Raw genomic sequence first — 26,279 nt, 5'->3', positions numbered from 1 at the left:
AGTTCTGCAATCTGAGCCAAGGCTCTGTCTCCTGAGTCAGCTTTGGCAAAAGCACAAGCACCACATTTCTCGATGGAATTGGGTTCCCCGCCTCCAGACGGCCCTAACCATTGAGATCCCTGCCGCCTCTGCCGCCTTTGAAATGGTGTTGCATGCTGCTGTTTACCTTCCAGGTATCTTTTGGCCAGGTGCCCGTTCCCTGGGTGTGAGAGGGCTGATTCAGTCAGGTGGCATGAGAAGGGATGAGGAAGGAAGCTGAGTTCTCTCTCTCTCGGATGCAGCCGTGTGGCAAAAGAGGCTTTTCTCTTTCATGGTTATGTTTTCTTTGCTGACTGAATGCAGAGTCCTAAGCAAACACCATTTACTGACACCACCTAAAAAACACATATCAGGTTTCTTGTGCCAGGTTCCTCTGGGCAAGGGGATGTTTAGGTGTCAGGTCGCCTTGGTGCCCTGCAGATGTTTTGCACTACAGCTCCCATCAACTCCAACCAGTGCTAGCAGGGGATGTTGGGAGTTGTAGTACAGAAGGGCCATGATGGTGGGGGCTGATGGGAGTTGTAGTCTGAAACATCTGGAGGCACCCCATCGGTGCAAGCCGTCTTAGCTCTTTGCCACAAAGTCCTTCCTCCTGTGCCTCGGTTTCCTCTTTGAAACAGAACAGGATGGGACTAAACTTGGAAGATTTGTTTTGATCCAGGATCACTATGTCCCCTGGCCTGGCTTAACATTTCATGGTTTTGGTTTCTTTTGAAGCTCTGTGCAGGTGGGAGAATGAGGGGGTTGGATTCTGAGGTGAAGTGAAACTGACTGAGATGTTTCAAGCCACAGTCAGGGAAGGCCAATTTGAATGTTTCTAGAAAAATAGCACCTTAGCCTGTGCCCTAGATCTGCTAGATTTCTCCTTGCAGAGAGAAAACTCACTCCTTGAGAGCCAGTGTGGTGTAGTGGTTAAGAGCGGTAGTCTCGTAATCTGGGGAACCGGATTTGCCTCTCCTCTCCTCCACATGCAGCTGCTGGGTAACCTTGGGCCAGTCACACTTCTCTGAAGTCTCTCAGCCCCACTCACCTCACAGAGTGGTTGTTGTGGGGGAGGAAGGGAAAGGAGATTGTTAGCCGCTTTGAGACTCCTTAAAGGGAGTGAAAGGCGGGATATCAAATCCAAACTCTTCTTCTACTCTTCTTATTTCATGCAAGGGGACGTACCAAAGGGAAACCCTCCATATGGCATCTGAAGTACTGTAATCCATTATATCACCTCAGAAGTTCATACAGCCTAATTCCCACCACATTCTGGGGCACGTGCAGATCTCACCTCAGGGTCTCTGAGACAAGACTTTTCCTCAGGGTGAGAAGCTACCAGGCCCACCCTCCAGCTTTCTCCTTCTTGCAATTTACAGTTTAACCCACTCTTTATGTCTGGCGGGTTGTTCCGGACTAACTGTCCATCCTACCTTCCCACCCTTCCTGCGGAAGAAAGTGGTGTGGAGGGAGAGACCCCAATGAAGGTATAGTCTACAGCAGCCGTTCTATCGGGCTATAAGAGCAGGAGAAGGACAGGCCTGTAGGGTTCTGTGGCCGTTCTACCAAAAGACCACCACCTTTTTACTTCTCCCTGAAATACTTCCATTTTATCTGGTCATTGCAAGAACTGTTACAGAGAAATAGTATTTTTTCCCTCCTCTTTTCCAGCCCCTTTTCCTTTTGTGTTGTGTCTTTAAGCCAGAGGGCAGGAACCGACTTACCACTGACATTTGAAAGCTGTTTTGGCTGAAAAGCAGGGCAAAAACTACTTGTGACCGATGAGGTGCAGGGACTCCAGCAAACTGCTACCTTCCTTTCCCCCAGCTTCAGCTGTAAAGCAGTAATCATGGTACCCTACTTTGCATGGCTGTTGTAAGGTTACTGAGAAAACATAGGCAGCAAAGTGCCTTTCTGGGTGCAAATCTGTGCAAACGTTCTGGGAAGTAAACCCTGTTGCACTCAGTCGGACTTTCCCTGGAGTAAACGTGTGTAGGGTTGCACTGTACACCGTGTTGATTACTTAGTTAAAAGGCCATTGAGGAGACATGAGCTCCTTGAGCTCAGGCACTGCCTCTCAGCCTAACCTACCTCACAGGGTTGTTGTTGTTGTTGTAGAGATTAAATGAGATAGGGAGGAAGCCATGCGAGCCACTTTGAGCTCCTTGGGGGGGAAAAGGTGGGATATAAATGCAATAAAAAAGTAACAGCAGAGAGTTTATGGCAATGATAAGCTGCATTTTTTTTTAAAAAAATGCAGCAATTATAGGCTGTGTTTAAAAATAAAATAAAACAATGGGGCCCTAAAATAAAAAAATATCTACACTAGCTGGTGAATCCCTTTTCCTGTACAGGGAGCTCTGCACGCACAGCCCCTCCTTGCCTGGGGAAGTCTCAGCAGTTTGCAGGCGGAGGGAGGAGATCCCACAAGCTGTGGCAGAGCCCAGGTATCTGTGCAAGCAGGTTTACCTGGACTCTCTGGCCTGTCCGCTTCCCTGGAGGCAGGAGGAGCCTTCTGCAGCCGGTGGTTCCGGCTCTGGAAAGGATCCACGGGAGGCCAGGCAAGGAGGACACCTCTGCTGCAGGGACAGAAGGGCTCGAGGTGGGGTGGGAGCTGAGGGGTGTGGAGAGAAGGAGTGGGGCAGAGAGGCCCTTTTTCTAACATGCCATAAAAATGCAGCCAGATGCACAAGGTTGCCTTCAAATGCAGCGAGGGTCCTTTCTGGTTCCTGCTTTTCTGTGTTTTGTTAAAATGCCATGTTAAAATGTCACCAGTTAACGGCAAAGAAATAAGTTAATGGCAAAGAAAGAAATGTAAGCCCACCCACAAGCCACGCTGTAGGGCTATCCTCACTCGACTGCCATGAGGTGACCTCAGGGGCCAGGCCCTGCCTCTCACTCTCACCTACCTCACAGGGTTGTTGTGATGGGGATTGAGCATGGCGGGGGTGGGGAGAACCATGTAAGCTCCACAGAGAAAAAAGTGGAATATAAAGGCAAATAATCATACAGTGGTACCTTGGTTTAAGAACAGCTTAGTTTATGAACAACTTGGATTAAGAATGCTGCAAACCCGAGTGTTTTGGTTTGTGAACTTTGCCTTGGAATAAGAACATGTTTTGCTTCCGATTGAGTGTGTTCCATTTGTAAATTGAGTCCCCCGCTGCTATGGGAAAGCACGCCTTTGGTTTAAGAACGGACTTCCGGAACAGATTAAGTTCGTAAACCAAGGTACCACTGTAATAATAATAATAATAACAACCAACCAAAATAATAATAATAATAACAACAACCAAAGCCTCATGCAAAGTGGCAAGCGAGCAAGCTTTTGTGTCCTCCAGAGCTCTTCTTCAGGATGGCTGTTAAGAGGAGGCAGCAGGGCAAGGTGGGGAGAGAGGAAAAGAGAGAGTGAGAGTTAGATATACAGTGGTACCTTGGTTTACGAACTTAATCCGTTCTGGGAGCCCGTTTGACTCCCCAAACCGTTTGAAAACCAAGACGCGGCTTCCGATTGGCTGCAGGAGCTTCCTGCACTCAATCAGAAGCCACGTGGGACATTTGGCTTCCAAAAAACAATCTGTGTTTGTGGCGTTCGGGAACCGATTTGTTCGGGAGCCAAGCCATTCGACAACCAAGGTACCACTGTACTTTTAAAGCCTGCAGACTTTGAGGCTTCAGCATCATGCCCAGGATTTTCTCCGCTCTGCTGCTGTTTTGCTCAACATTCTGCTGAATTGTCCTGGAGTGCTTGGACTTTGGGAAACACCAACATTGCCCAGATTAGTGATGTTTTTATCATCTCTATTTCAGGGCTCTTCTGTTTGGGCCACATTTTACTCTGTTTTCCCTGTGCTTTCTAGGCACTGGTCTGAGCAGTTTTTCTTTTGCCCTCTCCGCTTTCCCTGAGAAAGACCCGTTGTTTACTGCTGAATTGGGACAAGTGTCAATCTGCAGGGAACCTGACTGACGTTCCTTAGGGTTCAGTGGTAAACAGCTGGTTTCCCTGGAGGACGTGGGAAACCTCTTGGAATCGTGCGTAGAAAAAATGGGACAAGCAGATTCAAGTGAGGATGAGCCCTTAATAGACTTTTTTGGGGTATTGTTTGAATTATATTATGGTGTAAACATTTTTTTCTAATGATTATGTTTCATATGCGTTTAGCTTTTTGTTTTTTATCCTTTTTTGTATTTTATCCCTATACCTGTGGGTATAGGACAGTATACAAATAATAATAATAATAATTAGCATAAGCTGCTTTGAGTCCCGGTCCAGTGAAGAAGTGGAATTATTATTATTATTATTATTATTATTATTATTATTATTATTATTTCCATCCCACTTACACACAGATACACAGATGAGCTTGTGGGTTGTCACTTAACCCTTCCCTGTCTCCTCAGGTGTGCTGGCAAAAATCCTGGCATCCCAGAACAGCATCACTGCAGTGCTTGGCAAAGATGTGGTCCTCCCCTGTTCCTACCAGGTCTCAGAGGGCGAGAGGGTGGTTCAGATCACGTGGATGAAGCGGCGGGAGGACGGGACAGCCCAGGAGTTGGCGGTGCTGAACTGGCAACACGGGACCTACGTGCAGGAATCCTATTCAGGGCGAGTGCTGCGACAGTCCGAAGGAACCCTAGAAGATGGCTCCATCCTGCTGAAGAATGCGGTGCAGGCTGACGAGGGGGCATACGAGTGCCACCTCATTACCTTCCCTGGGGGCAGTTTTGAGTCCAGCCTGACCCTCAAGATCCTAGGTAAGGACCTCCTAATGAACCCTCAAGCTGAGCCCTGGGTCTGACTTGGGTGGTAGAGCTGTGTCTGGGCTGGCTACAGGTGAGGGTCCGCAGAACTGAATGCTGCGCAGTTAAAACCAATCCCTGCACATACAAGGCTAGCATATCAGGGAAAACGCTCTTCCATTAATCTTCTTGACATGCTAGTGTTGTTTTTTTATCTTCAGGGATTATTATTTTTAAAAATAATAATTGGATTATTGGATATTATTTTATCTGATAGAATCTGCTTATTTTAAAGTCATATTTTTATCGTGACTTATTTGCCTTGAATTGGGTTGTTTATGGGATGTGCAACCCTTGTTGCATATTTTGTGTTTCTACCAGCGAGCAAACTGCCTTGGGTATAGCAGAAAGGGGGGATACAAATTAAAAGTGAAATGACACAAAATGCATATACAATGGAACCTCAGTTGTCAAATGCTTCAGAAGCCGAACAATTCGGAACCCAAAGGCCAACAACCCAAAGTGAATGCTTCCGTTTTTGAACATTTTTCGGAATTTGAATGGCTTCCGGGGAGGTTTTTTTCCTTTTTTCTCCATTGAACTTGCTGGCAGCCCTTTGATCCTTGGTTGTCGAATGTTTCGGAAGTCGAACGTTCTTCCGGAACGGATGACGTTCGACCCCCGAGGTTCCACTGTATGTCTTTGCATGGAGAAGTATTCATATACCCCAACCTCTGCTTGCAGCCTGAAGTCTGAGACTCAGTGTACACAACCCCCCCCCCCACACACACACCAGCACCCACTTCACCCTGGTGTAATCTGACGGGTGGGAATCAGTTCCCTTGCTGAGTTTCTGGGAATGTTCACACTAAATCTGTCATCCACCATGGCTGTTAAGCCACTTTGGGGGTCTTCTTTCATAAAATCATAGATTTGTAGAGTTGGATGACCAAGGGGTCATCTAGTCCAATCCACCACACACACACACACACACACCGCTGTGCAGGAATCACAACTAAAGAATCGCTGGCAAGAGGCCTCCAGCAAAGGAGAGCCCTCCACCTTCCCAGGGAGGCCATTCCACTATCTCCCCCCCCCCCCCCGAAAAAGTTTTTAGTCATTTTATAATACAAATAAACAACACAGGAAAACAAACAATACAAACAGATTCTTGTCTTATCCTTATTCTTTCTAAACATTGTTAGATGGGCTTCCCCAAGTCCCCCCTATCTGATTTTCATTTCACCTCACCTTTAGCAGTTTACATATATAATAATTTCTAACCATTTTTTTTAATCACACTTACTTTAACCATAAAAATCTTCACATTTTATCACTTGCAAATAATACTATTTTAAAATACACTATCTTCTACATCTAACCCTGCAGCCTAAATCCACTTCCAAAGCTATTCTAAGATTTAAATATTAACATATTTTTTCAAATATTCCTTAAACTTCTTCCAATTTTCTTCTCTCTGGTCTCGGAGCCATTCCACTGTCTTAACCGCTCTTTGCCCTCGGAAAGTTCTTCCAGATATTTAGCCTCATTTTCCTCTTCCTCTGGCTGCAGTTCCCCCATTGCCCACCTTGAACCTCGGCCCCCCGCTGGAGGAGGGGCAGGGCCGGACTCTGGCTGCCTCGTGCACTGCGGAAGGGAACCCTGTGCCCACGGTGACCTGGGAGACAGAAGTGCGCGGCACGGACAGCAGCCGCGTGTCCTCGCACCCCCGCTCGGCCTCCGTCACCAGCGAGTTCTACGTGGTGCCCGGGCGGAGCATGCACGGCAAGGCCCTCACCTGCATCGTCTCCCACCCGGGGCTGCAGCACAAGAAGAGGATCACGCACACCCTCAACGTGGCATGTGGGTATCTGCTGGCCCTCTGGGGTGGGTCGAACCATCTCCGCACAGAAGGGGTGGTGTGGGGACTTTCTGGGCACGAGGGTCACTCACATCCCCTCAGGGACCTACCTTTCAAGGACAATGTGCTTCTGGCGGTTGTGGCCGGAGGCAAAACTAGCCAGAGCCACAAGGTTAGCTCTTAAGTTTAGGCCGTACATTTAAGGCGCATTTAAAGCAAATGGCTGTGGAGAACGGTAGTTTCCACAACTGAGCTACATTTCCCCAGAATCTGTGGAAAACTACAGTTCCCAGAGTTCTTTGGGGGAGGTTATGTGCAGTGGATGTGCTTTAGATGTATGGTGTGTGGCCTGTTGTACATAGAAAGTCAGTTTTCTCTGTGTGCACTCACACACACCCCTGCATTCTCCATCTGAGCAAGCAAGAGGCATGATCACAGTGGAAAGGCACATTCCCACCAAAAAAAAGGACCCAAGGAGGGTCCAGCCAGGGGTGGGGTCTAGGGAGGTGGACATGGCATGAGAACTGTCCTGAGGGCCAGATAGGAAAGCCCAAAGGAGCCACCTTTTGACCTGGGCCTGTCGTGCCTCACCACTGTCAAACCAAGATATCTGGCCCAAAGCGAAGGCCAAACAGTGATTTAGCACAATTCATGAATTCGATCCAGCAATCTGTGAATTTTATCGAATCATTTTACTGATTCTTTAGCATCTTTATTTGGGAGTAATTCCTGAACTTCTGAGTAGATATGAGCAGGCCTGTGCTGTTAATCTCCAACTTCCGCACACACACGTGGGATGTCTTTGAGACCTTTGAGCACGTAGCTCCTTGAGGGGAACTCTGCTGAGAACTCTCAGCACCCTGAACAAGCCACACTTCCCAGGATCCTCTGGGGGAAGCCTTGGCAGTTTGAAGTGGTGAGATTCTGCTTTGAAATGCACAGTGCAGGGGACATGGGCTGCTCTCTCCTCTCTGCCACTTTGACCTCTTTTAACATTGCCTCCACACAGATCTGTCGGATGCCTCAGTCCTGGGCCACGAAGAGGGGGAAGATTGGGTCGCAGGAAAGGAAGGAGCATTCCTGAAGTGCCTTGGAGATGGGAACCCGCCTCCGACGTACAACTGGACACGGTCAGTCGCTTTTCTGTGGTGCAAGAGATGGCTCACTCTTTCTAAACAGGGAAGAGGCCTGGAGTTTTGTTTCTTTATTCAGCATGGGGCAGTTGCCAGAGGCAGAAAAGTAGGTGTGGCCAGAGGCCAAGGGTGGGTGTGGCCAGTGGGGGTGACTATAGGTAGGTAGTGGGTGTGGCCAGAGGCAAAGGCAGGTGGATTAATGGCTATGACTTTTACCTTTTCACAGTAGGCTGCATTCCAGCCTTAGAAAAGTAAGACATTCCTACACACACCTAAGCAAAAGGCATTTTTCACATCTTGAGCATACATTCCAGCAAAAGCACTTGAGGAGAGAGCATGGAGCAGGAACCCTGAGCAAGTGTAAACTGGGGGGGGGGGGTGCATGGCCCAAAGAGAACTCCGAGGCTAAGATAGAGAGCTCCCAAGGGCCACATTGGGCTCCTGGGGATCCAGCCCCACCTCTTTCGTGGTGATGAGATTAGAATTTCAGACGAGGACGAAGAAGAGCCAGATTCATATCTGTCAGGGGGCTCTCTGGTTTAGCTCGGACCGATCAGACTCTCTCACCCTAACTTGTCTCGCAGGGTTGTTGTGAGGATAAAATGACGGCGGGGGGGGGGGGGGAATAGGAAACATGGCCCGCGTATGCTCCAGCTGCTTAAGGGAAAGGTAGGATAGGAATGTGAATCGTCTGGAGTTTTTTAAAATCAAAGAATGTATACCTGGCTTTTTAATTCCAGGAATTTACGCAGTAGTCATTTATTAAATTTGTATGCCGCCTGCCCTGGAGCCTCTAGGCATTCGGAATAAGAAATGCAATTAAAAATCCATATATGCAATTGTATAAGAACATCAATAGCCCATCTCTCAGACTGAAACATTTTGAAAACCATGCTTGCCGTAAGAGCCAGTTTGTCTAGTCTGCGTCCCAGATAAATCACAAGTCTTGATCTTGTCCCAGTTTTTTTTTTCTTTGGAGGATGCTATGTTAAAATCGATTTGAATTCTGCAGATGCCCTATCTGTTGCCCACTCATGCAACAATGTACACGCACAAATTTTAAGGTGGCATGCTGTGGTCAGTTTGCCATTTCGCACAAAGAAATGGGCAAAAGCATTTTGAGGTGTTGGTAACAGTTTGCAGGACAGACACTGCCTTGACTTTTACAAGAGTGTTGCAGTCAGCCCCAGTCTCCAAACAGCGCGAGACTCCAGGGATGCCTGCACTTACCCAGGGTTCAATTTCTTTGGAATGAAGTGCCAGTGGAGACCGTGGTGCCTTTTGGATATATGTTTTTGCTTGGCTTTAACAGAAGATCATACAGATTTATGGAGAAGAAGGTTATAACCACGATGGAGACTGTACTCTGCCTCCACAGTTGGAGGCGGTAATGCTTCTGAATACCAGTTGCAGGAGAGGAGAGGCCACTCTGAGAACAGGATGCTGGACAAGATGGGACATGGCCCTAATCCAGCAGGGCTCTTCGAATGTTCTTATATCCTACCCTCCACTTGTTACAGAAGCCCTGTGCATTGCAGATGATTCTTGGGAGTGTTTTTCACAAGTCCATTCTGCTCCCACCATAGCTGTCAACCTTCCTTTTTTTTGCGGGAAATTCCCTTATTCCAGTGCTGTTTCCCGCTGCTATCCCAGATTGTTAGATATCCCGTAGACTGTCCCTGGGGCAGGTGAGGCTGCTGATCCCTTATTTTTGAGGCTGCTGATCCCTTATTTTCAAATCTGAAAGTTGACAGCTATGGCTCCCACTGTCGATGACCAGGCTTCATGGGGCCTCAGCATTGTCTGACATGAACAAAGAGCCCGGTCAGTAGTGCATCTGGGTCTTGGAGCCAGAAGGTCCCCAGGTGACCACCCAGAGAGTGGCAGGTTATGGGAGCCACACCCAACAAGCCTGGCATTGGCACCTGGGCTGCTAGAAGCATAGCAGGGCCCACTGGGGCAGGTGTTGGTTGCTGTAGAATCCTTTCTGTATTTTTTTAAGGTGGCCATGAATGCACATGGTAATAGATTCTCACTTGATTATCCTTTTCTACAACAGAATGGTGCTTGTTATTCCCGGGTAAAATGTATTTAGCATCAGGGCAGCAGAAGCAAATGCCGTTTTGTTCCTGTAGTCATGATGGTGCTGTGAATTCAAGGCAGGCGTGCTCAGAGCATTGAAAGAAAAATAAATAAATCCAGAGTTGGCAAACTGTTTTTGTTTGTTGCTGTGAGATATCAAGAATGTAGAAGCATGGAATTAGGGGGGAGAGAGTACAGAAATGGGAAGTGGGTGCTTTACAACTGGCTACCCAAAGGGGGCACCTTGCAAGACCCTTAAGGCCAGGTTCTAAAATGACCCAGCTGCACCAGTAAGCTTCTCCCAGTAAGCAGTCCCCAGTAGGCTTCCAAGGAGCTCCTCACAGATGCCCTAGAAAAACAGAGTTGAAGAACCCCTGGCCTACTAGGACAAAGTGGGCATGGCAGGCTGGGAAGAGTTCTGTGGCAGAGTGCCCTCTCTGCAGGCAGCAGGCAGTTCAGCTTGAAGCCAGGGGGAATGAATCCTGCCCTAGTGCTGGGAGCCTCTGGAGGCACCCTGTGCCCGTTGGGGAGAGCAACAGCCGAGCCAGCCCCCACCCCTCAAGCACCCGCCCCTGGGGCAATCCCTAACCCGCGTGACACTTTCCCGGGATGCAAATCCAGGATTGCACCACCAGAGGAGTCTGGGGAAGCTTGGCATCTCCCAGCGCCAGCCTTGGACGCCTGCCTGGCCCGCCTGACACCGTCTGGGTGCCAGCTACGAGGTGCGTTTCCTGACGTCCCACAGAGAGCTGGCGAGGCTTGCTTCTGGCAGCCCCTCTTGCCCCAGGTGCCCAGGCAGGGGATCCTTCCCTCCTGCCCCCCCAAAAGGCAGCTGCAGTGGTACATCTGGGTGGCAACCACTTGCCCGCCTGGCCATTCCATTCCCAGCCAGCCAGTGGTGCACCTGATCTGGGCTGGCTGCCGCAGAGAGCTCCCACGGATCCCATTCAAAGGGAAGGCTGATCCTCCATAAACACTTATTCATCACTCAGCCATCCCGGCCTGCCTCTCGAGCTCTTTTTTTTTTTTTTTTTTTTTTTTTGCGCTCCGAGGGACTGGCTGAGACTTGCTGTGGGTTTCGGGGAAGCAGCCCCGGGCCAAGATGCACCTTGTAGCCTTTTGTGGTGAGCGAAGGGGGGGGGGGAGAGACGGTAAAAAACCAGCCAAGTCAGCACAGGGCTGGGGGGTGGGCGTGGTGGATGGATGAGGCTTTGCACAGGCCAGGTTGTCGGGGGGGGGGGGCAGGAATGAGATTCTTTTGAGGTCTGCCTGCCTTTTATAGAGGTGCAGCAGTTTGGCAGGAAACATGGCCTCTGTAGAGAGCTGCACAGCTGCTTATCGGGCAGAAAGTGGCCAGGATTTCATCCTGCTGGCATGCCTGCAAAGGCAGAGGACTCAGTGCCGGTACAGTCATACCTTGGAAGTACATTCGACTTCCAAAATGTTTCGGAAACCAAGGCGTGGCTTCCGATTGGCTGCAGGAAGCTCCTGCAGCCAATCGGAAGCCGTGTCGGACATTCGAGTTCCAAAGAATGTCTGCAAACCGGAACACTCACTTCTGGGTTTGCGGCATTCGGGACCCAAAACATTCAACTCGCATGGTGTTCGGGATCCCAGGTACAACTATTGTCCTTTTCTGCAGAAAAAGTGAGAAGGCAGGGTGGATAGTTATCCTGGAACAAATGCTGGAAATGAACTGTAAACTGGGGTGGGGGATAGAAAGCTGGAAGGTGGCTCCCTTGCCCTGGAGGCCCTGAGATGAGAGCTGCACATGCCCCTAGCACACATTTGGAGTACCCTGAACAAAATTGCCTTTTAAAATTAAAAGTAACAGTATCTAAAGGGTAGACCTTGGTGACCATTTGTTTTTTAAATATGGCATGATTTTATTTCTTAGGCAAATATTGAGGCACCATCAGTATATGCAAATGTCTGGCTCATTTAAAACTAGGACCTTTATTTTCAATAAAACTGACGGAACTAACTGGTGGAGAATACTTAAAAAAATAAATCTTTATTATTTGTAAAGGGAATATCGAATCGATACTTTATTATGCCTTTGGGGCTGTGCTGTGTCTTTGTACTGCAACGCTTTATGGGTTAAACCAGGGGTTTTCAGCCCATGTACCGTGGTACCCTGGAGTGCCTTGAATGATAGGGGTGCCATGAGCAACACTGGCCTTTGTCCCTCTGATGCCTTCTCACATCTCTGCCTCCCAAAGGCTTGCACAGCTGTTTGTTGCAGCAGCCCTGGCTACCACTCCCCAGACGAATGGTGCCTCTGGCGCTGATCAGGGGGTGGTTTGAGAGACCAGGGGCGGCGGCAGCAGCTGCCCAGAATTCTCCCAAGGAGAAGAGAGAAGGCTGAGGGAATACTCCACAAGAGACGGTGTTCAAAATGGGGTGAGAAGCTGTCCATAACTGGGCTCCTGAGCCTCACAGGGGTGCTGCAGAAAGAATGTACGGTAGTTGGTCAAGGAAACCGTATGGACTCAAAAAGGTTGAAAACATCTGGTTCAAACTGTTGGTTCTTTGTTTTCTTTCCTTTTGCCATGTTTGCATGTGAACAAATCGATAAATTTAAAAGGCGGTGGGGGGAAGGAGCTAAATGAAGGGAGAAAAGTTTTGCCCTTTGCAAACACTGTTAAACGCATGTGTGTGTGTGTGTGTGTGTGTGTGGACAAGAGGCTCCTGTTGATGCACCCATGTGCAGTGCACATATATCCTCGCTCTTTCCCCACATGCAGATGTCTTCTCCCACATCAGTGTCAGTTGTGTGTGCGTGCGGGTTGGGAAGGGCACGGCGCTGTTGCCTCGGCCGGGCTCCGCTCGCCGGCTCAGACGCTTTGCCGAATCTCTGCACAGAGTTTGGGGTGCTGTCTGGACACGCTCCGGCACCCAGCTCAGCTATGCAAGAGACCCGTGGGAAAAGGGAAGGGATCCCTTTGATTTCAGCACCTATTGTTCATGATGTCATGGCTGACCCCGCCCTCCTCTTCCCTGCCCCCCCTCCCCTTGTGCCCCACACCTCCCCTCACGAGCCTGGACATGTTGCTGAGGCGGGGAAGCGGCAGAAAGGGCGAGAGCATCTGGTTCAGGAGTTCCTGGCCCTTGCCATTCCTCTTTTCCTCTTGCGAGGCGTCTTTGGGGCGGTGCCTCTCCCTCTGGCAAAGGCCCTCTGACACCCCGCAGCCGAAAATAGGGACATACTTGCAATGTTTTTAAGAGAAAAGGTGAGGAAGAGGCAACACGATGGAAGTGTAGGAAATTACACATGGAGTGGAGAAAGAGACCTTTTCCCTTCCCCTTTCAGCATAAAACTGCTTCAAATCCCCACTCAGCCATGAAGCTCACTTGGTGTGATCTTGGGCCAGCTGCTGCCTCTCAGCCTAACCCACCACATAGGGTGGTTGTGGGGATTAAATGAGGAGGGGGAGAGCCATGTATATGACCTTGAGGTCCTTGGAGAAGAAGGGTGTATAGAAATGCGATAGATAAATAAATCTGGAGTATAAAATGTACATACACGGCTCTGCATACAGAGAGTACATGGTGTGGTGGTTGGAGTGTTGGAGTAGAACTTGGGAGACCAGGGTTCAAATCTTTACTTGGCCATGAAGTCCACTGGGTGACCTTGGGCCAGTCGTGGCCTCTCTGCCTAACTTAACCTTACGGGGTTGTTGTGGGGAATAGAGGAGGGGGAGAGCCATGTATGCCACCTCGAGCTGCTTAGAGAAAAGGCTGGGATATAAATGCAATTGAATGAATGAATGAATGAATGAATGAATGAATGAATGAATGGAAATTTAGGACATCCCATGAATGGTTCAGGACAGATCACAGAAAGTCCTTCATTCAACGCCTAGTTAAACCACGGAACTGGCTCCTGCAGGAGACAATAATAGCCCACCAACTTGGATAGATTAAAAGAAGTTTGGACAAATTGGATGGATTGAAAGAAGTTTGGACAAGTTCATGGAACAGGCTAGCGATGGCTCCTAGCCACAGTGGCTCAGCTCTGCCTCCATGGTCAGAGAGGCAGCAATGCTTCTGAATATTGGCTGCTAGATAACACAGGACCAAGTCATCTTTCATCAGCAGCAGTGTGTGTGTGTGTGTGTGAAACTGCCCATTTGGGAGGTGATGAATAGGCACCTCTCTGTGACTTAGCAGGTGCTGCACATCTTGAGCAGTTGAGTTCAAGGCATTGGCAAAACTCTAGGTGTCAAAAGAAGACCCAGCAAGAATCTGGGTCCGCAGAGATAAATATGTTTTCCCCACCCCTTCCTGACTTGGTCTCCTTTCCTCTCTCTGCCCAGGCTCAATGACCCCCTCCCCAGCGGAGTGAAAATCAAGGGGGACACCCTGCTCTTCCAGAGACCCCTTAACTCTGAAGATGGAGGCGTCTATGTCTGCCAAGTGGCCAATGGCTTTGCAACCAAGGAGGCTGAGACGACCATTAGCATAAAAGGTACCATTCTGGGACAGCTCAGAAACAGGCGGCAGAGCTGATTTGGCTTGTCTATCCTAGACAACAGCCCAGGCCACATTCACACCATAGCTTTCAAGCACTAGGGCACTGCATTAAACCGCCATGGCTTCCCCCAAACAGTTTTGGGAGCTGTCATTCATGAAGGGTACTGAGAGTCATTAGGAGGCCTCTATTCCCCTAACAAAACCTACAGTTCTCAGAATTCCTTGGGAAGAGGGATTGACTGTTAAACCACTCTGGGAATCATACCTCTGTAAACACTCATTTCAGTGTTTCTTTTAAAAGTAAAATCATAGAATCATAGAGTTGGAAGAGAACACAAGGGCCATCGAGTCCAACCCCCTGCCAAATGTTTTTTTTAAAAACTGCTCCAGTGTTGAGGGTTGGTGACGTGCCCATTTCTAGCCAATCAGTGCTGTGCCTACCACTAGCTGTACACACACATTTTTTTTTTGTTTCCTCAGAATTTGATATAGGGGAAAAGATAGGGGACTAGGTCCTCCCCCCCCCCACCCAATGTGTGGTGGGGGAATAAAAGGGCTTGCCTTCCCTCCTCTCTCACCTGGCAGCCATAGGAGAATTTTGCCTCTCCTTGTAAGGAAGCCACTCCTTCTGTAACTCTCTAAAGATCTGTCCTTCAGGGGAACTGGTGCTGTAGGACTTTGGGCAAGGGGGTGATTTGTGGGTTTCTTCCAGTCCCATGCAGAGAAGCTCAAAGTGGACTTCATGCATCACTGCCATGGCCTACTCACCTCTCTTTTCTTGTCTCTCCCAACAGGCAACCGGGCCAAGCAGGTGGACGTGGTCTCCATCTCCATGATTGGGGCAGGACTTATCTCTGTAGTACTGCTTGGCTTGCTGGTCCTGGTGGTCATACTCATGACTTGCTACCACAAGAGAAAGACCAAACGCATCACTGAGAAATAGTAAGCAAATGGGGATAGAACCATAGAATTGGAAGGGACCCAAAGTGTCATCTAGCACTTCACATGACATCGTTTTGGTGTTATTAGCCCTCTTCTCTGATGCCAACCGTAATCACCTTGGTCCCCCAATTACGTTTTGAGCCGGACTAAGGAACTAGATTTGGCTAGTGGGCTGGATTCTTACCTTCCCCCCCCCCCCACACACTGTGGGCTAAGTTTCACAGGTGAGTGGGGACACCCACCTGCCAATCACTTGGCATCACGATGGCGCCCGTATGGACAATCAACTGATGGTTGGGGCTTGCAGAGCACCTTGTACAGAGGTGTGCAAGCCCTGGCAATCTGTTGATCATCGGGGCTTTTCAGTGCCCTTTGGTCCAGCCACATGCTTGCCTGCCCCACCCCTGAGGTCATACAACCTACGCAGGGGTTGTGTTCTGGGAATCACACCATGCTGAATCTCTAGTGGCGGAGTGTCCCATAGGACCAGGCCAACTACACCAAAGGCTTGGTTTCTCGTCATTGTCAAATGAGCCCCGCCAACTCAGGGTATGACCAACAGCACTTCTGCAGATAATCTCAGGGGCTGAGCCAGGCTCTCTGGGTTCAGGCTGCCCCTGAGGCACCCTGGAGCTAAGTTGTTATGGGCTTCATTATATTAATTTGAACAGTGAACCTTCTGGGCAAACTAAGAGACCTGGCAACCATGCCCCCTGGTGCCACGTCTGGTGCCTTGGCACACAGTGAGATATTCCTGTTAGGCAGAGGGCAAGGGGGGAAGTAGCTGTCTCACCTGGCTTCTCCCCCTCCTTGTGTCCGGCAGCGAAGAAGAGCTGACCCTGACCAGGGAGAACTCCATCCGGCGCCTCCACTCCAGCCACAGCACGGACACCCGGAATCAGGTGAGGGTCAAACAAAAACATCTTGGAAGTCCTGGGCCACAGGGAGGTTAGGCTGGCCTCAACCAGAGCTAGGGCTTTTTTGGCTGTGGCCCTGATCTGGTGGAACGCTCTGTCACAAGAGACTAGGGCCCTGTGGGACCTGACATCTTTCCGCAGGGCCTGCAAGACTGAGCAGTTCCACCAGGCCTTTGGCCAAGGCACAGTCTGACCCCTTCCTTTGATAATCCTCATAGAACTCTAGCCCAATGGTTGCCATTAATTTGATTTTGAATTGATTTTAGAATGCTGTGTTACTTTTATTGTTGTTAGCCGCTCCGAGCCCGGCTTCGACTGGGGAGGGCGGGATATAAATAAATTATTTTTTTATTATTATTATTATTATTATTATTATTATTATTATTAAAGAGAGTGTGGGAGTACCTGTGGATTGGCTGGGGAAGGATAAGAAGGCACAGACTGGGCTTTTCCATGGAAAGGAAGTGGGTGGGGATAGAGAGCCCCCTCTCCTTTCATAAAACTGTAGGGTTGGAAGGGAACATAAGGGTCAACTAGTCCAGCCCCTTGCAATGAATGCAGGAATCCCAGCTAGAGAATCCCTGACAAGCTATCCAACCTTTGTTCAAAAACCTCCACCGCTGCAGGAAATAAGCAGTGCTTTGCTTGATCTGGGCATCTCAAGTCTCATACAGTTGTCCAGGTGGCTCTGGGAGTCTCAGACACCATCCTGGTCTGCACAGATAGACTGCCTCTGAACTTGGAGGCGCCCATTTATCCATGGCTCGTAGCAGGGCTTCCCCACACAGCTCTGAGCTTTAGAGCTCCATGTCTGAGTGTTTTGCTCAATTGGGGCAAACATCAATCTGGGTTTTCCATTTGCTCCGATTCAGCTTTAAAGAGAGGGTTTTTGCTCCAGTGCAAAAAAAAAAAAAAAAAGGCCCTCAGACACAGAGCTTTAAAGCACAGACTGTGCCTGGAAAGAACAGAGGAAAGGTAAGTGATGAGAAGCCTGCAGTTGATAGAACTTTGAAGCCTCTTTCCCCCCTCTTCCTTTGCTGCAGAGCTGAGCCCATGGAAGTCCTTCAGCACCCTCTAGAGGGAGCCAGTGGAATAATGTAAACACGCACACAAGCCACCTTTCTAAATATGAGAAGGGCTGAGCTCAGATCTTACTTGAGGCCACCTTCTCTGACCTGGGAAATGCTTGTGGTTGCCTCACCTCAAAGAGGATATTGCAGAGTTGCAATAAAGGTTCAGAAAAAGGGCACCAAAAATGATCCAGGGGATGGAGCTGTTGCTCCCCTACAAAGAAAGCTTCCAGCGTTTGGGGCTTACAGGTGGGGCGGGGGGAAGAGGCGACACGATAAAAGTTTATGAAATCATGCACGACATGGAGGAAGTGGAGAGAGAAAAGATTTTCTCCCTCTTTCATCTTAACACTAGAACTCACGGGCATCCAGTGAAGCTGAAGATTCAGGACAATTTTTTTAAAAACTGACTTCTTCACGCAGTGCTTAGTTAAACTATGGAACTCGCTTCCATAGGAGGCAGCGATGGCCACCAACTTATCGAGTCATAGAGAAGGGTCATCTAGTCCAACTCCCTGAAATGCAGGAATCACAGCTAAAGAATCCGTTTGGATGGTCCTAAGGGAGGCAGATTCATAGAGGAGAAGCCTATCAATGGCTACAGGCCATGATGACCATGCTGTGTCTCTAGAGACCCTAGTGCTTCTGAATACCAGTTGCTGGAAACCACAGGAGGGGAGAGTGCTGCTCTTGGGCTCGGATCCTGCTTGCGGGTTCCCCATGGTGGATGGAGTCTGCTTGACCACTGCGAGTGCAGGATATTGAACTAGATGAACCATTGGCTTCCTCCAGCAGGCTTTGTACACAGTCAGTCCCCAGGTTCTCCAAAGCTCAGGTGGCTTGATTTGAGAACCAAATCAGAGCTCAGTAATATTTATATATGACTCTTGAACCCTTCCTTATATGCCTGCAAGGGGCTCAAGGCGGCAGATGTGGCTTCATCCCCCCCCCCCCCCCACATTTCCATCTCGCAGCAACCCTGCGTGGTAGGTTAGAGAGAGAGAGAGAGAGAACGGATGAGTGGCTTAATTGTGGAGTGGGCAACTTTTAACAAGCGCTGCAAGTTTCACTTCTCTGTTACCATCTCTTCGCCATCCCTTCCCTTCCCCATGCCCTCGTTTGTTTTCAGATGGAAGAAAACCTTCCCTTGAGGTCAGAGAGCCGGCAGGGCAGCTTCCGTGGGGACAGCCTTTGCCGGGAGAGCCTGCGAGCCGACAGCCTCTGCCGGGACAGCCGGCAGGGCAGCTTCCGGGCAGACAGCCTGCGTGAAACCAGCCTCTGCTCTGTCATGGTGAGCACCAAACCCTGTTGTCCTTTCAGTATCCAGCACCTCCTCCCAGTCTTCCCCCTTTGACCTCTCCTCCCTGTCCCACCACCAATCCCCGGGCTCTGAGCCTTCCTGCTCTGGGGCTTCCCTGGCTGGTGCCTCCCACCGCTGCTCTTTGCCCAGCCAGTCCCTGGCTATCTGGAGCATGACACGCCTGCTGGAAACAATTCTATTCTGCCAGGCCTATGCAGGCAGTTAAGAGCACATCTTGCCACAACGGTCAATCTATATATTATTTATTGCAAATAATCTATCCACCACTTGACTGCAAAAATCCTCAAAGTGGTTTGCAAAAAAAGATCAAAACAAGTAAGTTATCTCTAAGGAAAATCAACAGCGACAATAAAATGATTACAGCTGTGGTCCAAGGGTTTGTTATTGTGACTGGAATGTAATGGAATTTATAAGATTTTGGAACCCAGAAGTATAGTAAATCATCAAACCATCAATTCCAGCACGCGGGGGGCAGCACCTATATTGTATAATTTGTCTTTTGAATGATTGGCATTTTTAACGGTATTATAATTTGGCATTGTTACAATGAGGCTTTTATTGGATTGAAAACAAATAGAAATAAATTCAGAAATAAAAAAATTATTAGCAAGAAAAATAGCCAACAACCATTTAAGACTTCTGAAAAGTTAAAACAGCAATAGACCTAAAGCAAATTAAAAGATAAAAAATCTTAACTTTTTAAATATGGTTTTCATTGTCTGGTGTCATGTATTTTTGTTGTGAACCACTTTGTTGTGATAGATAGGTAGATAGAGCTTTTTTCTAAAAAATATATATGTTTAGGGGTACTCTCATTTTGACTCAAGAAAATCACCATTTTATAGGGGGGGGTAATACAGTAAATGGACAAAAGTACAAAGATTAACAAAATATTTAGGGGTATGTGTACCCCTCCGTCTCCCCAGAAAAAAGCAGTGTGTGCGCGCGCGTGTGTGTGCGTGTATGGGAGAAATATCTCACACCCTGCTTCTCTCACCGGCTCAGAGCGAGGAGGCCGAAGGACGTAGCTACTCCACCTTGTCGACAGTGCGGGAGATCGAGACGCAGACAGAGCTCCCCCCGCCACCCCCCACCCCTGTCCAGGAGGACCAGATGGAGAAGGAGAAAGAGGAGAAGGAGCAGGAGGAAGAGGAGCAGCGGGACAGCGAGAAAAACATCAAGCAAGCCATGACCCACTTTGTCCAAGAGAACGGCACCCTCCGGGCGAAGCCCACCTCCAATGGCATCTACATCAATGGCCGGGGACACCTGGTGTGACCTTTGCCCCCTGCCACGGAGCCCCAGGACCCGACAGAGCACTGAACCCACTTCCCAATGGCCTGCCGGAGCCTCCCTTGGGTGAGGGAGCCAAGGCTGTCACCTCCTTCTGAGCCACCCGGCCGCCATGCAGCTGCCCTTGGAGATCTCCGCAGGCCTCACCACCCCGTTCTTCTTCCCCGGGAATCCTGGCCATGGTCTTCTCTTGCTCCGTCCACTTGAGGAGGGAACCAACTCATTCCCAGTGGGGCGGATCAACAGCCGGTTCGGAAATTGGGAAAGCTTCCCCCACCCCTTTTCTTTTCTGACTTTGGCCGGACGGTGACATTGCCTGGCCTGCGTTTTTGTGTCGTGATTTTTAAAAATGTTTTGAGGCTACACATACAGGGCAAGCGATTCTGAGGATGCCACCAGGCAGCAGCGCATTTATCTTGGCTCAGGGACAGAACTATGAAACTTTTGTGCCTCCCCCCCCCTAATTATTATTGTTGTTAATATTATTATTATTATTAGTTGAACGTTTGTGGCCCCCTGTGGTTACAGACAGAAGCTCCCCAAAGCCTTGCCGAGGCAAGCAATAAAATCATTGTTTTTATTTTATATAATTATTATTACCTTGAAAGGGAAAGGCTAGCTTCCCAAAGACTGAATGTAGGCACAGAGACAAGGAATCCCGGCAGGCCTCAGGGGAGCCCTGCGAGGGAGATTCCCTGCTTGGGAGATGCCCGTGGGCAGGATTCCACCCTCCATAGTCCTTGATATGCTTCCTGTGGGGATGACACTGAGACGCATCCAAAACGCAACTTATACATGAATGCAAAGGATTCCGGCGGCTACAGCTCCAGTTTGGCAGATGAAACATCCGGCAGCCCAATCCCACCGGGGTGGGTTGTGCCACCACTTCCAGTGCGACCACCTGGAGATCGGTTTTCGTTTGGGCAAACCCCTTGCCACTCGTGCAAGCTACGCAGACCAAAACTGCTTCCGAAGCAGGACGACAGCAGGACTTGCCAGCACCATGGAACAGGGAACAGTGAAATGCCAGGATCTTTTGGGATTTATTCTTGCATCCTGGGTGGTGAAGGGGGAAAGGGGATTTTGGGTCTCATTGCCCTTTGTATATCCGCAGTCATAGAAGGTTGGAAGTTTTGTGCAATGTATCATATTCTCTCTCTCTCATCCCCTCTCGTAAGTCCGTTTCACATGTGCATATAACCCCTTGGCTATTCGTCTCTCAAGGGGTCATAGCTGAACAAGTCAACTGGTGCCTTTGAAAACCTTTTTTTGCATTGGAGCTATTGTGTGTTTGTTTGGGGCAGGGGGAGCGAGGGGTGTCACAAAATTCCCATGGTAGAGACTTAATGGATGGTTCACCCCCCGCCCGCCAAAAAAATCATCCGCTGCTGAAGCCATCAAACAAGGTGTCACAGATGGCTGAGCTGGCCCCGAGGGGTGCATGTCTGCACACGCATGAAAGCACACATGCTTCTCCGTGTTCCCCCACTGGGCGTCTGATTATCCCACAAGGACTCAAGCCAAATGTTTGAAGTGTCTCCTCAGGAAAAGGGTTGGGCTTGCCAGGACACGAAGTTAGATCTAGATCTGAGATGGCCCCATTCACACATGCAAATTGTGAGCACCGCCACCAGAGAGCATTAGGCAGATGCTGAATCACTATACCAGCCCCTGGACTCATTGGTTTACAGTGTGGGGATAAGAATACTGTTCTACCTTACTGGATTGGTGTGATATGAAATAATGTGTGAGAGGTTTTTCTGAGCGCTCAAATGGTGTCATACACGTGCTAAGTTTAATTAGGCGGTGAGGCTGTAGGAACCAACCCTTGGCCTTTCTGACTCAAGCAGTTCCAACATGTAGAACCATAGAACTGAAGGGTTGGAAGGGATCCCAAGGATCATCTAGTCCAACCCCCTGCAATGCAGCAGTCACAGCTCTGCCATTTCCCAGTCTATGCAAAAGCATACCAGGTCCTTGTTTGTGGTTTTTGTTTTTGCCCAACGGGGACAGCCTCAAATCCCCCAGACTGTGTACTCACTAGTAAATGGGGAGATATATTGCTGGTGCTTTTGAACAACATCCATGCGCTGCAGACTGCAAGGAGGTCATACTGGGTCAGAATCCAGCCGCTTTATGTTAGCAAACACCACTTCAAGGTACTTTGGGTTATGGGCATAGCCAGGATTTTTGTGGGGGGGGGGAGAGAACCTCAGTTTGCTATGTATTTTTATTGATTTTTATTGATTTAGGCAGCTTCCATTCCCTGCCCCCACTTGGCTATGCCCATGCCTAGGGTGACGCCTCTGTGAAAAGTTCTGCAGAAGCAGATGGCAGCTAAGGGTAGCTTTGCATACCTAAAGTTTTATTCTACGAAGGTGCCCCGTATCCCGTGCCAGGAGTAAACGTACATTAAGAAAAATCATCACATAAAACATAGTCTTAGCATAGGAGCTTCTGGCTTACCCTGGGTGAGCTGAAATGTTGCTTTTTTGCAATTAGTGGGAGGTCGAACTAAAATGAAGGTTCCAACACAACACCTAGGCCACATTCGCACCATACATTTAAAGCTCTATGGCACCACTTCAAAAACTCATAGCTTCCCCAAAGAATTCTGGGAACTGTAGTTCATTAAAAGTGCTGAGAGTTGTTAGGAGACCCTTATTCCTCCCCCAAAGCCATGATTTCCAGAATGTTTTAACCAGCACTGTTTTTCTAGGAAAAGAGGTGCCAGAACTCACCTTGTTCTCTTGTAATAGCAATGGCACCCACCTGAGAGGTGCCAAAATTGGGCTCCAGTAAGTTCCAGCTGGGAAAAAAGCCCTGGTTTGAACAATCAATCCCTCCTCACAGGGAACTTTGGGAACTGTAGTCCTGTGAGGGCAATAGTGACATCCTAACAAATCTCAGCGACCTTCACAAACTACAGTTCCCAGAATTCCTGGAGGGGGGAATCCAGGAGTGTTTAGAGTGGTATCATAGCACTCTAAATGGTGGGAATGTGCCGTGATGCAGTACACTGAGATCCTTCTGGGATGACAAGGAGCCCCTACAGCATTCATTAAAAGCTTCCTCTTTGTATTTTATTGCTTCCTGTTCTGCAGGTCTTGGGGATTATTTCACTACCAAAGAAAGAAAAGATTAATAATAATAAGTAATACAGTGATATAGTCAATGATGCAGCAAACCACTTTGAGGGTTTTTTTACATAATCAAGTGGCATATAAATGTTACGAAATTAATAAATAATAGTGATTAGAGTGTTGGACTAGGACCAGGGAGATCCAAGTTCAGAGCAGTCAGCTGTGAAGCTCAAAAGATGACCTTGGGCCAGTCACCCTTAGCCCTAACCTAATGAGTTTGTTGGAAGGATAATATAGATATATGAATGAAATAAGGTGTTAGCTGCACTGAACAAGAAGCAATAAAGTGGGCCAAATCTGCTAAGGGCACACTTTTGATGACAAGCACGGTTGCCCTCAAAAGCCTCCGTAGTGCCCAGCCATGCCACACTTAGTGCTTCAGCTGCGTTTTGTAGCAATAATGGTAGTTATGTTTGCCATAAAATGCAGTTTAAGGGGTCTGGCGCAGGCTCTTGGGCCAAGCCCACCCCCCTGGTGTTAGTGTAATATTTTGTCAGTATGGTGTTGTAATGTCTTATTGCAGCTATTCTTGATATCCCGAAAGGCAGCTCTTAACTTGGAAGGAGAAAGCAAGCTGGGATGGTTGCCACCACTCTCCTGAGTCTCAGACCCCAAGACGCAGAGGAAGGGGTTTAGAAGCTCAAGGGCACAGTAGGGGTGGAGTCTGGTTTTTGAGAAGGTGAAATCTAACAGAGCACCTGTAGGTTCTGGGGAGGAGGCTACCTGGGCGTGATGAGTCAGAGTGGAGCCTTGTGGACAGAAGAGTGCAGTTAAAGGCAAACATTTTATACCCAAGCCATGAATTGCCTTTCCACGTGATTCAGCCGCTTCTCATAGTCTACTCCATCCCCTGGAGGCTCTTAAGGCAAGAACCCTGTAGTTTCAGAAATGTCAAACTCTGAGACATTGCAACTGTACAAACTGAGAAGAGTGGTGGTGTTTTTCCCCATGAGGCCACAAATCTACCCTAAAAGATCCAGTCACAAACTGACATCAGAGTTACCAAATCAGAGAATTTCATAACGCAGAGCACTTATCACCACAATTAAGACATGCTTGCAAATCTCCCAGGCTACGCAACTTTTCTCTAATCTAGTGGTCAAAGAGACCTCTAATTGAAGCCGTTCCTTTACAAAATGATGAACAGAGCATTTGTTTACAAGAGATTTATGTTGGTTCTCAAAGGTTTGTCACCCATCTGGTCCTGAAGTCTCTGGACACAAGTCTTTATTATCCAACATCCTTTTTGACAGGAAGGTCATAAACCCAGGAAAGGGGGCAGAAGCTAATTTTGGTATGGAATTCCTCGCACACTCCAAAATGGAGCTTTTCTTGCACAAATAACTATAAATACACTTTACCAAAAGTTTTAGAACAAAGATAGAATAGGGATCTCTTGATATATTTACATCCAGATCCCTTATGCCGTATGTGCATCTCTCATATGTATGTATATATATATCTATATGTCTGTTTGATTTATCTATTCCCTATCCATCCGTCCAGTTTTTCTCCAAAAGCTGCTTGTGGCCTGGCCTGGGCCACTTAAAATGGCAACCAAGTCTGCACCACAAACCTAGGTTTAATACCACTTTAGCCGTCATGCCTGCCTGCAGAGAACCCAAGGAACTGTGGGTTGATGAGGGCCTTCAGAATTTCCTGTTTAGAAGATCTACAAGTGGGACTGGAAATAAAGGGTTGTATTCAGCTAAGTTCTACTCAAAGTAGGTCCATTTAAATTAATGGACCCATGTTAGTCATGTCCATTAATTTCAGTGGGTATACTCTTAGCATGACTTGCGCTGGATTCAACCCAAAATGTTGCTGTGTGAGCGCTCCTGTTCACTATGCCAGCCAGCCAAGCTGTACCTTACTCCATTCTATTTCCCCTCCATATTTTCTGCACGCCCCCTCAAGAAAAAAACAACTCTCCATGGTCACACTCAGTCCTCACTGGACTGTTTTTGGGATCCCAGTCCTTTAGGGTACATAAGCAATAGCACTCATGACTGAACACTGGGAATATTAGAGTTGTGTGTCTGCACCACCATAGAATTATAGCTTCCTGGGAAGAAATTGACTATTAAGCCAGTTTAAGTCTATAGTTCAGCCTTCCCCGCAACCTGATAACTTCCAGATCCTTTGGACTCCAGCTCAACAACACAGCATTTTGTTTTAACTGTGCTTACTCCTTTGTAATGTGCATTTAGGACTGTGGTCCAAATGAACTACCATTTCTCTAACCAGCTGACCAACTGTAACGGCACCCCAGCCAGGTAGGCCAAAACTGATAAACTACAATATGTCCAGGGACACCAAGCTCAGTGAGCTTTGAAGTTGAATAGGGTTTTGAGTGAACCATGGGTGGTCAAACTCCAAACAGTCAAGTTGCTAGACATCTTGATCTACCTCAGAGCAATACAGGGAATTCAGGTGGCCCAACCCCTCTTTTGTTTTAATTGTTCTCCACCAGCAGGGGCTGTGCCCAAATTTCGTGCCCACTGCCTCAATCCCGAAGAGGATGCATTTATTCTGCACCCATAAGGATAAGGCGCTTCCAAAGTGAATTTATATGACTCTCTTTTACGTCCTTTGACATGTATTATTATGATTTCTTGATTGTTGTTTTTTTTAAAGAAAGAATTTTAGGAAAAGGCTGTGTCATCTGCTTCTAGGACCCTTGAGGTCCTTGTATAATCTGTAAATGTGTATATAAAATCCCTAGCAATGGATGCCTGTGAGTGTGTGTGTGTGTGTGTGTGTGTGTGTAGATATATATAGAGAAATATTATGCAAGTGTCTTTCTGTGTATAGGAAGGGACTTTGGGGCGCTCTTACATGCACTTCTGCTGTTGTAAATAAATTGCACCTTTGGCACCCCAGGACTTGTGTGTTGTTGGATGGATTTGTAAATCTTTACAGATTTTTGCCTGGTTTGGCAAAAGTGGTCAGGGAGAGTTTTCCTATTCTTCTCTCATAATCCTAGAAAGTTAGTAAACCACCCAAGGAAATGGATCATAGAATCATAGAGTTGGAATAGACCACAAGGGCCATCGAGTCCAACCCCCTGCCAAGCAATTTCAGGCCAAAGAATGTGCATCAACTCATAATTATGGGATTCACCACCACAAGATGTAATGATGTCCACTAGCATAAACTGCATTAAAAAATGACTGGCCAAATTTACAGGGAAGCTTTGCCAGTGTGTAGGGTTACCTGGTCAGGAACATCTCAGACCCTCAGATTTCAGGGCCCATAATGGAAACTTAGGGGTGATGTC

General features: G+C 48.2%; 1 protein-coding gene across 2 annotated transcripts in view; it reads left to right on the top strand.

Annotated features, from left to right (window-relative positions):
- Positions 1–25,881, top strand: part of NECTIN4 (nectin cell adhesion molecule 4) — an 85,975-nt gene extending 60,094 nt beyond the window's left edge. For both annotated transcript variants that reach the window (XM_083417169.1, XM_083417170.1), the window contains 8 exons: positions 4,423–4,776; positions 6,334–6,624; positions 7,632–7,752; positions 14,157–14,308; positions 15,108–15,255; positions 16,079–16,157; positions 18,372–18,533; positions 19,569–25,881. In XM_083417169.1, coding sequence (XP_083273295.1) covers positions 4,423–4,776; positions 6,334–6,624; positions 7,632–7,752; positions 14,157–14,308; positions 15,108–15,255; positions 16,079–16,157; positions 18,372–18,533; positions 19,569–19,841 — 1,580 coding nt within the window. In that variant the 3' untranslated portion in view covers positions 19,842–25,881. The remainder of the gene's footprint in view (positions 1–4,422; positions 4,777–6,333; positions 6,625–7,631; positions 7,753–14,156; positions 14,309–15,107; positions 15,256–16,078; positions 16,158–18,371; positions 18,534–19,568) is intronic.
- The last annotated feature ends 398 nt before the right edge of the window (positions 25,882–26,279 follow it).

This window comes from Podarcis tiliguerta (assembly GCF_965153285.1).
Source record: "Podarcis tiliguerta genome assembly, chromosome: 16".
Taxonomy (NCBI): domain Eukaryota; kingdom Metazoa; phylum Chordata; class Lepidosauria; order Squamata; family Lacertidae; genus Podarcis; species Podarcis tiliguerta.
This window is presented reverse-complemented; position numbering and strand designations above follow the sequence as displayed.